Source organism: Aythya ferina (assembly GCF_964211825.1).
Source record: "Aythya ferina genome assembly, chromosome: 2".
NCBI lineage: Eukaryota > Metazoa > Chordata > Aves > Anseriformes > Anatidae > Aythya > Aythya ferina.
Window position 1 is genome coordinate 4,102,696 of NC_140297.1, and position 13,082 is coordinate 4,115,777.

The following is a 13,082-nucleotide window of genomic DNA, read 5'->3' on the forward strand; positions in this document are numbered from 1 at the left end:
TTGAATGTGTGGCAAAAGTGGTATTACAGAGGGTTTAGTTACTATAATTGATTTCCTATTAAAGGAAGAAGTTTTATATTGTGCACATTGTTAAAGTATTTGTAGTTTTTAAAAAGCAGTGCTGGAACTACTTTACATAGAGCATTTCAAACCACACTTGTGTAGTTAAAGACCTATGTTTACATATGTACTCATGGACCCTACACACATAAATAATACTGACTTGAGCCTTCAGTTGTTATGAGTGCTGTTTCCTAGTTTCATACCATCTATGACAGTCAAACCACAAGATTTTAGGTAGAGGGTATGAAAGGTCTCAAAAAGAAGAAAAAAAAAAAAAAAAAAAAGAACCAACTGTACAAATGTTTGCTACTAATATTTTTTTTTTTTCAATATGAATTCAGAATACATTTTTTTTTTTTCCACTTAAATAATCTTGGCAACAGGGCTTAGTGTTAATTCAGCCTTTGATGGAACTGTTGAGAGAACATCAAGCTTTATACTACCGTTTCTTCCTAAAAATAAAGAAGAAACATTTCTATCAAGAGAACCACACTCTTGAATTTAACACAATATTGTCCTCACTCTCACTGATCGGAACATCTCTCCTTAATCTTTCTAAAGAAGTGGCCTCTCTTTTAATGCAAACACACTCTTTTCTAGTTCGTGTCTTGCTCTTGTAACAGGTAAGGTAAAAAAGTCTGTTTGCACATTTAGGACAGTCTGTGGACAGAGAATTTCAATCTCTGAGACAGCCACAGAGCGTGATAGAATCATTTGGGAATTCTGAGACATTGTTAGAGAACTGTTAAGCAAGAAACTTACTTGAGTTAAACAGATTTCAAAATAGCTAATTCATGAACCACAGAAATCAGGAGTGTATCATTTCCTCTGTCTGTATAATCACTGAAACAATAAACTTACCCTTGAAAATACCTTACAGCAATGTGCACAAATAGTGTTTAAAGAGAGAGTCTTCATATTTTTCATTATTATTTCAAAATAAAATGGTCATCAACTTCCAGTATACAGGTATCACCTATGCAGGCCAAGACACAATGGACTTCCACTCTAACCACCTCCTAAGAACTTGAAATTGCAGAAGCAGAGCACTTTTAAACATTGTATTAATCACAGAGGTTCTTGCAACCACAATAAACAAGTTTTGTTATCAATGATTTCAAAATCAGAGCCTGTTAAACATCCAGAAAATGTTTGCAAATCATTGGAAGTGGATGGAATTCCTTTCAGAAATAGTAATTTGCTCTTATAGTAGCAGTAATTTCCTCAGGCAAGTGCTCCATGGAATAACAAAACCTCTATCAAGGTGGACATACTTAGGCCTGATCCCATCATCACAATAAGAATGGAAAAGATGCACAGTGAATGAAAGGACAGCCTTGTGGTTGGGAAGCCAGATTTTAAAACAGAAGACCAAGTTCAAGCTCCTCTACCTGCCACAGGCATCTGGGGGGATTTTAAGTAGTCCTCAGACTTTTGCATCAGACTCAGCTGTTCAATAGAAATAACACCTCACAGAAGCATTATAAACACACTATATATGCTTTGCTGATTGGCTTTATACTTCTTGAGAGCAGAGAAAATCTGTAGATAAATAATCAAAGCAGAATAGGATCTTCAATTATGTTATCTGAAAATAAATTAATCCCTGTGCAATTATATTCTTATTAATTATGGTACATAGCCTATATGATCTCATATTCCTAAGGAGTGTACTCATTTTTTTTCCACATCCCTACCTGAAAAGATTTTGCAGAAATTAACACTCCTATCCACCCCCAACCCCCAACAACTAATAAATGAAACCAAAGGCAACTCCTCAAAACAAAACAAAAAAACAACCCCCCAGATAATTGTTTTTCTTGGAAAATGTCAATGGAAAGTATAGTAGTTGTGAATGCAAACATTTTCTCTAGAATATTAAATAAATTAGTAGAGAATTAGTCTTAAGAATCACAGTAGTAAACATCTGCTTTCCTGGTATTTCTTAGGAATGAGAACTAGGTTCTTGGTGATCATGCACTGACACCAAATTATCTTTGTCTATGTTTTCCATTTTATTTTCTTATGATAGAAATTGGTTAGCAGAGGGACATGAGTTCCCTTCTTTGTTGGGTTAGTGGGCATTCCAGCACTCAACTGACAGAACCTGGCATTAGGAAATTAAAGTGCCATGCTAAAAAATACACCGTTCATCTACTGTCTGTCATTTTCCTGTCAGAAATTAGACTTCTTGCCATGAAGACCCTGTCAATAATTATTAATGCCAGCAGTTGGAGCACTTGCAGCAAGACAAAGCAGTAGCAGAATGAATCACTGAGTATCCAGTGACTTTGTAGGTGAACTGCAGAGGAGTGTTGTTTACCAAAACATTTCTGTCACAACATTGCCTCTCCTGCCCTAACCCTCTAGGTTGCACCATATTTAAAATCATACCTACCTATGATATATGCCATGTTTCTCCTTTCTTTCCAGCAAGATGCTGATTGGAGGAATGACATAGACCTGAATTAGCTAGGTATTTATGGGGTTTATTTTCTTTTTCATTGAATTTTCAACTTGTGATACAAAAATTATGATGAAGAATCTGTTAAGGCAAAAGCAGAAACAAGCTTCCCCCTCCCAGGTTATACTATTCATGACCAAAAAATAAAAATAAAAATAAAAAAAAGTAAATTAAAAATAAGCAATTAAAAATAAGTTTTTTTTTTGTTTTGTTTTGTTTTGTTTTGTTTTGTTTTCCCAGTTAAATGTGCTTTGATCCTTGAAAATGAATAAATAAGCAGACTTGATGGAAATGTTTGGGCCTTTTTAATTTTAAAGGTTATTCCAGCACGCATCTTCACCATGCATACCTACTTAATTACTGTACTGTTTTATGGTAGTGATATCATTAGTTGATCTGTCTATAATGAAGCTTTCAACACTGATCCTGAAAATAGTAGCCTGGATTTAAGTTTGTGCAGGCATTGCTAGAAGAATATGTTTTTTATAATGGGTGAATGTACTCTCTCTACAACTACTTGACTCAATCTCAGATGTCTGAAAGTAGAGTCTGACATACCAAATTACACACTATCGGCTGGATTTCTCCCAAGACAAATAATGAAGCTTTTCCAGAATAACTTATTAACTGTTTCTTAAAACTCCAGTTCAGGGACTGATGTATGAAAATCCTTCCATACAGCATGGGCTCAACACACTATGTTGATCCAGCTTCAGTAGGGTTGTGAATAAGTGTTTCTAGTCCTTAGGTATGTTTCCAGTGCATGTTAATATTGTATTTATGAACTTCTGATGTGCTGCTACTTCACTTTCAGCATATGATGTAATAGTGTCCCTAAATAATTTACTACTACCTCTTCAAAATACTTGCAAACTACACAAGTGGATATTGGTAAGAATCAGGCTGTGTCTTCTATTTGGAAGCACAATAAGCAAGATCTACCTCGATTGAATACACAGATACAAATACATTTTTGTTATAGGATTAAGTATGTCATGACCATAACCACAATAAACTAAAATTCTTTATGGAATTCATTTACCAGCTCGGGCCAGAGACATATTTGGACTATGCAGATAGCTGTCTTAATTGTACCAGGAATACAATCTGTGTCACTTTTTGACTTGCTAGCACCCAAGGATCTCAGAACTTCTCACTCAGGAAAAAAAAAAAAAAAAAATCTATTGCATGTGCATTACTGGGCTTGTTTTCTTTTGATACTTAATTTGCTGGAATTATTCAGGACTGACATTAACTGAATTAATGATTTCAGATTAACTGAAACCAGAACATGGTCCAAGCAGTGAAGATATGTCCTTTTAGATGACTTAGGCTACTCCCTCTTAACACTTAAAAGTTAAAAACCAAACCAAAACAAACAAACAAACAAACAAACAAATCTGACTACTGAGAGAAAGTATGAAAGCTGCTTTAAATTCTTAGGGAAAAATAAATAAAAAGGAATCCTAAAATCAAAATCAAAATTAAAAAGTGTAGCTTTTATTTTCTTTTTTTTAAGTCCTACCTCAGCTGCTTAGATATTTTTGATGAATCTAACCCCCAGTCATTTCAAACATAAGAAGGAGTTTCTATCTAAAAAAAAATACCAGTGAAGTAAGCACAGAGTTATTCTCTTGCAACTGACACATTTTCAGCAATTCGGTCTGAAATGAAGTAAGCAGCATGCAAACAGCTTTGAGGGGAACTAAATGCATGATGAAAGATCAGTTAGCCATGAGACTGGTAATGAATGATTGAACATACAAGTTGATAAAATGGAAGTTTATGATAACTAAAGCCTTTGACTACTTTAGAAAATAATTAGGAGTTAGCTACGTTTCCAAGTTTTTGTCAGCCTAAAGGAAAAGGCTATTACATATATTAATCATAAGGAAGGTTTTTAGAGGCAATTTTTTATGAGAGTGAAGCTCTCATTATTGTGCTGCAGATTATACAAATTATTATTTTTTTAAAAGCAAGTCTTGCAATCTCTAGTGGCTACACTATGTTAATTAAGCGTTAGCTCCCCAGTAGTGCAATCTTCTGTTGTGTTCCTGTCATAGCTTGAAGCTAACTTCAGTAGTGGGAATTTTTAATAATGAATGCAGTGTGGTAATAATATATAATTAATCTTTGAATTTAAGCACATCCCTAAGGCTTGTAAATTTAAATACAGGCTTAAGTGATTTGCAGAATCATGACCTCTGTGTCTACAAAATTGAACTGGATGCAGATTTTCCTAACAGAAAATAAACATTAAAAGCTCTCAAACCTGAACATATACCATATATGTAAGAAGAAAATAATTTCTCTCTGAAGTCAAAAAATGAATTATTATTTTTGTCTTTTTTTTTTTTTTTTTTAAACAGAGTTCCCAAGTCACAGGTCTATAGTAGACAAAACAAAGTCTTATAATCTTTTCCACATTAGATCATAATCTGATGGCAGATTATTTACAGGCAATTTCTCTGGAGTCAGAGGTCAAATTTCAACATAAATTTTGAATCTGAAACATCTGAAGATTGTGGTGTAAAAAACTATTTCCTCATATGCCTCATTGTAGTCTAACAGGTACATAATCACTACAAACACTACAAAACTGTGATTTAAATTTCTTGTTATCACCATGATGTGGCAGTATTTACCCTCATATTGAAGGAAAAGCAAGGGATTGTGTCAGCATTTTTCATCTGTACTGGTGTAAGGTCAGATGGTGTGAATTAAACAATTGCAGAAGGTTTAAATGATCCTTTGCAACTTTGCACTGAGGTGGATCCAGTGAAGAGCTCTCTGGAGCCTTTGGTTGTCCATGCTCGGCTAATGGTGATGGAAGTCCTGGCTTAAATGTTGTTCCCAAGAGTGGAAGGCTGATACCAGAGTAAATCTTAATCACTGCTTCAGTGATATTACCTTTATAAACAGGCTGAGCACACTTCCTCAACTGTAGCTGATATGATCTATGTACTAATTATTTAATTATGTTGTGGAATAAAGATCTGGATGAACAGTTTGGCCTGGTGGGGAATTGAATGAGAAATAAAACTACTTTGTCTTTCTTTTTTTTTTTTTTTTTTTTATTTTTGCTTGTTTTGTTTTTCCATTACAAAGATTGTGATTCTGTTGAATTCTACAGTGTTCAGCCAAATACTGCTGGAAAAAGAACTTTTCTAAAAAGTTTCATTTGTTTGCTATTTTCATCATGTAAATAATATCTGTGTTTTCAAAATGAAAATGGGGAAACATTTATATTTCACTTCACAGGTTTGAATGCAACTAAGGGGTTCTTAAAATAATCTATCGGCATGGAGAGATAAGGCTTAAACAAATAGCTATTAGCATGCACTTTCCTGGGGATTTATCAGTCTACTAGGAAAGTACTGGAAATATTTGATCTGTATTTTGCATATTTCAGAGATAATGAAATGAGCTTTAAATATTCACTAGTATGAAGTAGCAATATAAGACATGAAGAATGCTTATATATGGGCCATAATCTGCAGAGATTTCAATATGGTGACATTACCATACTATGATCTAGCCTTTTCCTTTGTTATAATGACTCTCTTTTTACAGGATATGTGTGCAAAAATAAAGTGTATGCCTGGTGTATATCTGCATAAACTTATTAGTTTCATTTCTGTGTGACATTTCTGTTGTTGAATCTGTTTGGATAAACAACACTCCGCTTCATAACACATACATAAAGGCAAGATCAATTTATACACACCCATTTATAAAGTTGCAAAGAAATATGAAAAATAATGGCAGCGAATGAAACAGAAAAAAATGATGTTTTCTCTTGTTTTTTTTTTTTTTGTTTTTTTTTTTTTTTTTTTTTGCTAACTATACACATAGGAAAAATATCAGTAAAACCCAGTCACCATATTGGTCAAAAATGACAAACATGTTTTATAGTCTAGTCAAATCTTTAGAGTCTGTGGCATGCTTTGCTTCATATGTGCGAGATGTGCAGCAGACGTCAAACATGCACTTAGCAGGTCTTAATCAGAACTAGCTCTGCACATCTTGGGTACCAATGACAGTCTAAGGTTCAGTGGCTGACCTCCCAGAAGCACATACAAAGGAAGACTTCATGCAAACTGTAGGCAAACCATGCATGGGAGACAGTTAATTTATGCACTATAATTTCTCATGAGTTATAATCCAGAGAAATATTGACCTGCAGAATGAATTTGAAACATTGTTTATGGCTGAGATTATGCTCATTGTTTATGGCATAGTTTAGAGCAAACATCAAGGGCTGTATTTTCAGTATGTAAATATTATCACTTCATGAAAATACAAAGAAGAATAAAGACGAGAAGGAAAGTAAAATAGGCAGCTGGGGGTCAGAGTTTTACCTGAAAATCATTTTTTAAATGGATTATATCATTATACTCTGGGTGAAACTGATCTTTAGGGAGATAATTAAAAAACAAACAAACAAAAAAAGTATTACAAAATAAAGGTCTCCTACTTTACCCTGACATATTTAATTTTTATTTATTTGAATAACTTGCATTTTTTCACTAGCAAACTAATCAAAGAAATAGTCTTATATAAGTTTACGAGTGCTAGAAAATGCTGGAATTCATAAAAACCTGCAAAACAAATGTGTGTGGTGTTTGGACTACAAAGCCAAGCAAGCACCAAAAGTACTGCTACATTCGCTACATATTCACAATGATTATATAATATTTTATATGGTTGTATGCACTCAAAATAGAAATGACTGTCTCAAATGACCAACCTCAATCTTCTAATGATCTCGGTAAATAAAGGGGGGGTAGGTGGGTGGGGAGGGGATGCAAGCTTTAATAAAAATAGGCACGATAAAGTTTTAAAACCTCTAACGGATTAAAAGTTGGATTTCTTATGCATTTTTAAGCAATTCTAGGTATGTTGTGAATTATTTTGCTTAGGTTGAATTCAAAATTACCAGAAACATGATCATGAACATAAGCAGCTTTAGCCAAAGATCCTGAAATCTTTTTACCAAATCTCATTGCTCTCAGTCAACTTTGGACCACGTCTCTGGAACTTATGAAGCACAGCAGACTCTCTCATGAATACAATAATATTTATGCTTGGTCAATATGTTAATTTACAAACAATTGAGCTTTAAATAAGAATTATTATTATTATTATTATTATTATTATTTTTTATCTAGCATTTATATTTTCTTTTTTTTATTTTTTCTTTTATTTTATTTCCTAAGTGCTTTAAAGATGAAAAAGAGTATTAAAATGTACTTCAGTGGCTTTTGAAATAATAATACAAAAAATCTAAATCAATCAAGTCATTTTTAATAGATCTTGTGACTTTTTTAAAGTCAAATTTACTCAGATTTTTTTTTTTTTTTTTTTTTTTTTTTCCTATGTGTATATTAGAAATCTGAATTGATTACTGCTTTATTTGTACTTACAAGTAAATGCTGGATTCATTGCCTCCAATATCAGGTGACTGGAGTTTCTGCACAAGTATCACAATTATGCCAATAAAAAGCACAAAATTTATCTGGGGGGAAAAGAGAGGAAATTATGATGACTGTGATATATTTTTTCAAATATAAGATGAGACTTTCACAATGACTTGCTGGCTCCATTGTATTATTCTTCTCCAAACTGCACTCTAAAAGTTTTACAGGGTCATTAGCTAAGTTTACAAAAGGCATATTGCCCCTTTTTCCAGACAAAAATATCCCCCTGGCAGCACTGAAGTTAAGGAAGAATGTAGTTTATCAGAAGAATGAGGTAAGACAAGTATAAACACAAAGGTTTAAACATTTGTCATTGTCCACTGATCATGCTTAATTTCTGTTGTCTGAACTAAAGCATTTCTCAGCTTAGAAGTTTCCACCATCATTTATTTCAGACAATATTTAGTGTCTGCCATTTCCTGAAAATCCCAAGTTCTATCACTTTCCTATCACTTTTTTCTATCACTTTGGCTGAACTGTCCCAAGATGAGATGAATAAATATATATATTTTTTCTTTTATGTTCTTTATGACTTTTAGTTTTATCTCATCCTGAATATTTATTTATTTATTTATTTTCCCAGAGAATTGTGTCATTACAAGTAGAGTTTTAAAATTTTGGAGAAGAGCAAAAGCAGTTTATTTTGATGTTTTGAATTCAGATTTAGCTGTGACCTACTCTATAGGCCAGAAGAAAATACGAAATTTAAGGTTTTGCTTGTTTCTTTGCTTGCTTACTTTTTTTTTTTTTCTCTTTGAAAGAGTTGTCAGCATCTATTTTTTTTAAGAATCATATTCTATCTGGATGTGAAAACTACATGTAGATGGAGAACTCTTACGTTATTAGATGAATTACCTTTAACATGTGTGAAAGTTACTGTACTTGAGAGAGGTGTCCAAACACTTAACAGGGGAGGCACCACATGATAAAGACATCTATATCTAAGTATCTACCTGTGAGTTTGATGTCTAAATTCACACAACAGTAAACAGAGACCTTGCCAATATTGTCACTGGAGTATGGAGAGCAACTTAGCATGTAGACACCTATGTGCAGTAAGACAAATTGCTTTTTAGGTGCCACTAACCATATTGCAGAGAGGCTCAGTCTCATTTACTATACTGAAGAGCTCAAAGTTGTTTAAAAATTCCTGTTAACCCTGGGGCAGAACCCAGAGACCAAATGCCTCTCAGTTGTCTATATGTAGGTATTGTGCACCATTCGGGTAAAACCCAAGGCCTTCATCATCTAAAGAGAGCTTAGATACCTTGTTGACAGTTGAACACTATGTAGTGAAGTCATTAGAAGAAATTTCCATCAGTCATTTGCCCTCAGAAGTGCTGAGGAAGTGCCTCCTTCAAGTGTTACTTACCATGATTGATCCAACCACAGGACCCTTGATCACCCACCACAAGGCCGTGTTGTCATTCATGTCCCAACAGCTGCAGTTAGTAATGAAAGAATGGGGTGGGGAGAGAGAAGGAAAGAAAAAGATGAAGATACAACAAGGAAATTAATGTTTACAAACATTTCTAAGGAGGCAGAGAGTGGGATGTTGGTCTTGTAGCTAAATTACTTTATTGAGCTTCAAAAGTTCCTTAGTCTATCCCTGTTAAAGCTTTCTTTTACAGATTTTAGCCAACTCAACTGAAACTAGGACAAACCTATACATATACTGTGATTTCAATAGTACCTTCTACTAAATAGTTTAGACATTCTAGAAAATACTTCTATGCATGTTCCTGTGTCCACAAAGTACAATTGTAAAACTGTCCATTTTGGCCAACATCTCTGTAGAAGGGGTAAAAAGGCAGAAGTACAAAATTAACAGGAAAGAAAGGTCCAGGGTTAGCAGATAGGAATTTTGGATCCTGACCGTGACAAGAGGATTTTGACACATATCTTGGACACAACAATGTAGCAGGGACCAGCTATATTCACACACAGGAATGATTATCCAGTCATTGAGTTGTCAGTCCTACCAAGGAGCAATGATTCATCTGAGAAGTTTCAAGTTGTGGGCAACAGTTGGGGTCATCTCCTTTTTTAAGCTGTCAGGAGTGAATGATCATAAATCAAATGGCATTTCTACCTCAGCACTTAAAATCTTCCTCCAGATCACAGAAGGATTACACTGAAGATTTTTCCATATAGGTTCATTTGGACATTCCTTTGTAGAGCAAATTAATTGCAGGACCCATATGGGTTTTAAACTTTAACATTTATTTTTAAAGCTAGAGGAATGATAATAATGGAAAATGACTTTTTTTTTTTTTTTTTTTTGCCCTGCCACAACACCACCACACTACATTAATTTATTACAAAATTTGATTGTCAGTTAATAAACATATTTTATTTGTGTCTGCTTTCTTCCCCTCCTGCTTACCTTCTAAAAAAAAAACATGAAAACACAGAAAAATGTCTTTGTACCTGCAGTTCAGAGGAGGATGGTTTCCCTCCCACTGGGACAACAGCCAAAAGTCCCAGCAGTGGTTGTCATGGTACATTTTTCAGATGACAAGTAACAATTTGGAAGAGCATACAGGGGTAAAACATGGCTGATCTTATGAGAGCTTCATACAATTTCTATGTCACTTAAACAGTACTCTGGTAGCATCTGGGGGAAAAGTGAAAACCTATTGTGTACAGAAGCTATAGACACGTTTAAGAGTGAGGAGGCAGAGCTAAAATTCCATCATCCAAGTGGGTGTGGCAAGCAGCTGATTGACATTTGGCTTAGAAATTTCAGTTGAACTTACAAATGCAATATTTTTCTAGATTTCCTGTAAAAGCAACAATAAGTATGCATGTGGTAGAGCAGGGGAGAAGAAAGAAAATTTAGAGATGAGATATCAATTTTACACAAAAGCACATATTTTTCCTTTGCCAAACACTGGAAAAATCTGGTCAAATTCTAGTATTATTATTCTAGCCATATAATTAGGCATTAATATATGCCAATTTGTCTAGGTAAAAATATGAAATTACAGAGGATGGAATCTACCTGTTCTTTGTTCAGTCATCTGTACTGAAAACATTTAAAGCCCAGATAATTATCTCAGATTCCAGCTGAGACAAATAGGCTCTCAGAGGCTTTTTTTTCCCCCCCTTTTTTTTTTTTTTTTTTTTTTTCCTCCACTGATGGATTTTAAATGTGTACTCTGGGGTGATGCATCTTCCCTTAGAAATGCCTTTTCTTCTTAGATCTACTCTTCTGCTTCTGCAGAAAGTCTATATGGTAAGCTAAGTTGTCAATGTCTTTTCCTGAAATGTTAACAGTGAACCAGATCAAGCTTGTACAAGGGTTTTATTAAGTACTTTTTTGATTCAGTCTACATGACATCTATAGGATAGATGTGATAAAAACAAACAAAAAAACAAACAAAACACAAACAAGCATCATCTCCTCAGATGAGTATCATTAGAAAGAAAAAAAGCAGTGCACCACAGAATAGTTTGTAGTATCAGCCAACGAGCTGTACCACGTAAACAGGCTCCCTAATTTCATTACAAATACATTGCTATGGTTGAGATCAGGCATACAGAACTCTTTTTCAGGATGGATGATGGGAAGGGAGCCAGTGAGATGGGGGAGGGATGTGGTTTCCATTTGAAAAGGCCAAAATCTGATCTCTGTTACATCTCTGGTGTACATCTGGTATAACTCCATTTAATTCAGTAGCACAGCTCTGGATAAACAGACAGTTGCATTTATCTCCACAAACCTGTCACTTACAATGATGTGAATCAGGAATTGAAGTCAAGGGAGCTCTGCCAGTTTTATAAGGAGTAAGCAGGAGGAAACTCAGACTCAGAGTCTGTATTTTAGTCCATGCCTTTGTCAGTGTGGTTTCCCTAGTTCAGTAATTCCTGCAATGTTTTCAAGCTCATACTGGCTTCTCCCCCACCCCCAGAACAATGCTTGCTGATTTTTAAAAAGTAACCACTGAGACGCTCAGCTAGGATCTGCCTAAATGTGTTGCATGCTAAATAGCTTCTGCAACTAAAAGAGAGGAAAAGGTGCTTTTTTTCTTTCTTTCTTATTTCTTTTTTTTTTTTTTTTTTCTTTTCCTTCTTTGAAATATTTCTCTTCCCCAAAAAACACAAGGACTGTTTGGGCTCCTAGAAATTAATGCATTTAAGACCTCTGTTGTAATCATAATAATGGCACAACAGGGGTTTCTGGCTTGTTTTGCATGGAAATAAATGATTTAATTTGTCTTAATGTCAAAATAGAACATTGGGTCAAAGCACTGGCTTCCCCAGTGGAAGAAGGGCTTTATGTGCTTTCCAAAAAGAGCAAGAAAGAACAAGGATGAAGAAAACATGACAGAGCGGCAAGTCTTGTACTAGTTTAGTTCCAGGTAACCCTAATATAAGGAGAACTTAAAATATGACCCTAAATACCTTGGGAATCAGATTTGGGCACAGAGTAACATCTTTCACTCAGATTTAGGTTTTCAAAGGACCACTGCTGGATTTTCAAATTTTTTCTCAAAATCCTTCATTCTCCAGCAGTTTTCCTACCACTCAATCATCTTGAAACATATTTTTCAGGAAAAAATAAAATAAAAAAATCATATATCCATTCCTACAAGCTACGCCTGTTTCTCTGTCATACCAGTCAGTCTTCTGACTATGTGGATGTACAGGACCATCTCTGGGAGTCTGGAAGCATCCTTTCCTTCAGGTCTTTAGCAAAGGATACAGGATCTTCGTAGGTTTTTCTCCACCAAAGGATACTATTTGGGTGGAATCTACCCTCTTGAATTCTTTCTTAAATTATTCAATTTCCTAAATTTTATTTTATTTTCACACAGAAGACTAAATGAGAGTCTTTTTCTCACTCCTACTCATCTACCAAACTAGATTTGTGGAAAAACCTCAAGGGGGAGCTAAACTCATAATTACCTTGGTAATCTGAAGCTCAGCGACTCCTTGTGCAAATTTCATTCATTTTATCAGAGACATCCACAATAATTTCTACAGCTGAGCTTATCAACTTTGTCTTTCTTCATAATCAGTTGGAGAGGAGCAGGGTATCATAAGTGCAATACATTTGATCACTCTTTTAA

The 13,082-nt window shown here is 34.5% G+C and overlaps 1 protein-coding gene across 10 annotated transcripts in view; it reads right to left on the minus strand.

The window, feature by feature from the left end:
• ADCYAP1R1 (ADCYAP receptor type I) overlaps positions 1 to 13,082 on the minus strand; it is a 140,480-nt gene that overhangs the window by 16,457 nt on the left and 110,941 nt on the right. For 7 of the 10 annotated variants that reach the window (XM_084508723.1, XM_084508721.1, XM_084508722.1 and 4 more), the window contains exons 13-14: positions 9,380 to 9,449; positions 7,954 to 8,045 (exon numbers count right to left, since the gene is read on the minus strand). In XM_084508723.1, coding sequence (XP_084364849.1) covers positions 7,954 to 8,045; positions 9,380 to 9,449 — 162 coding nt within the window. Of the gene's footprint in view, positions 1 to 2,461; positions 2,504 to 7,953; positions 8,046 to 9,379; positions 9,450 to 13,082 lie in introns of all 10 variants that reach the window. The other 3 variants (XM_084508724.1, XM_084508718.1, XM_084508716.1) reach the window with 1 other exon arrangement.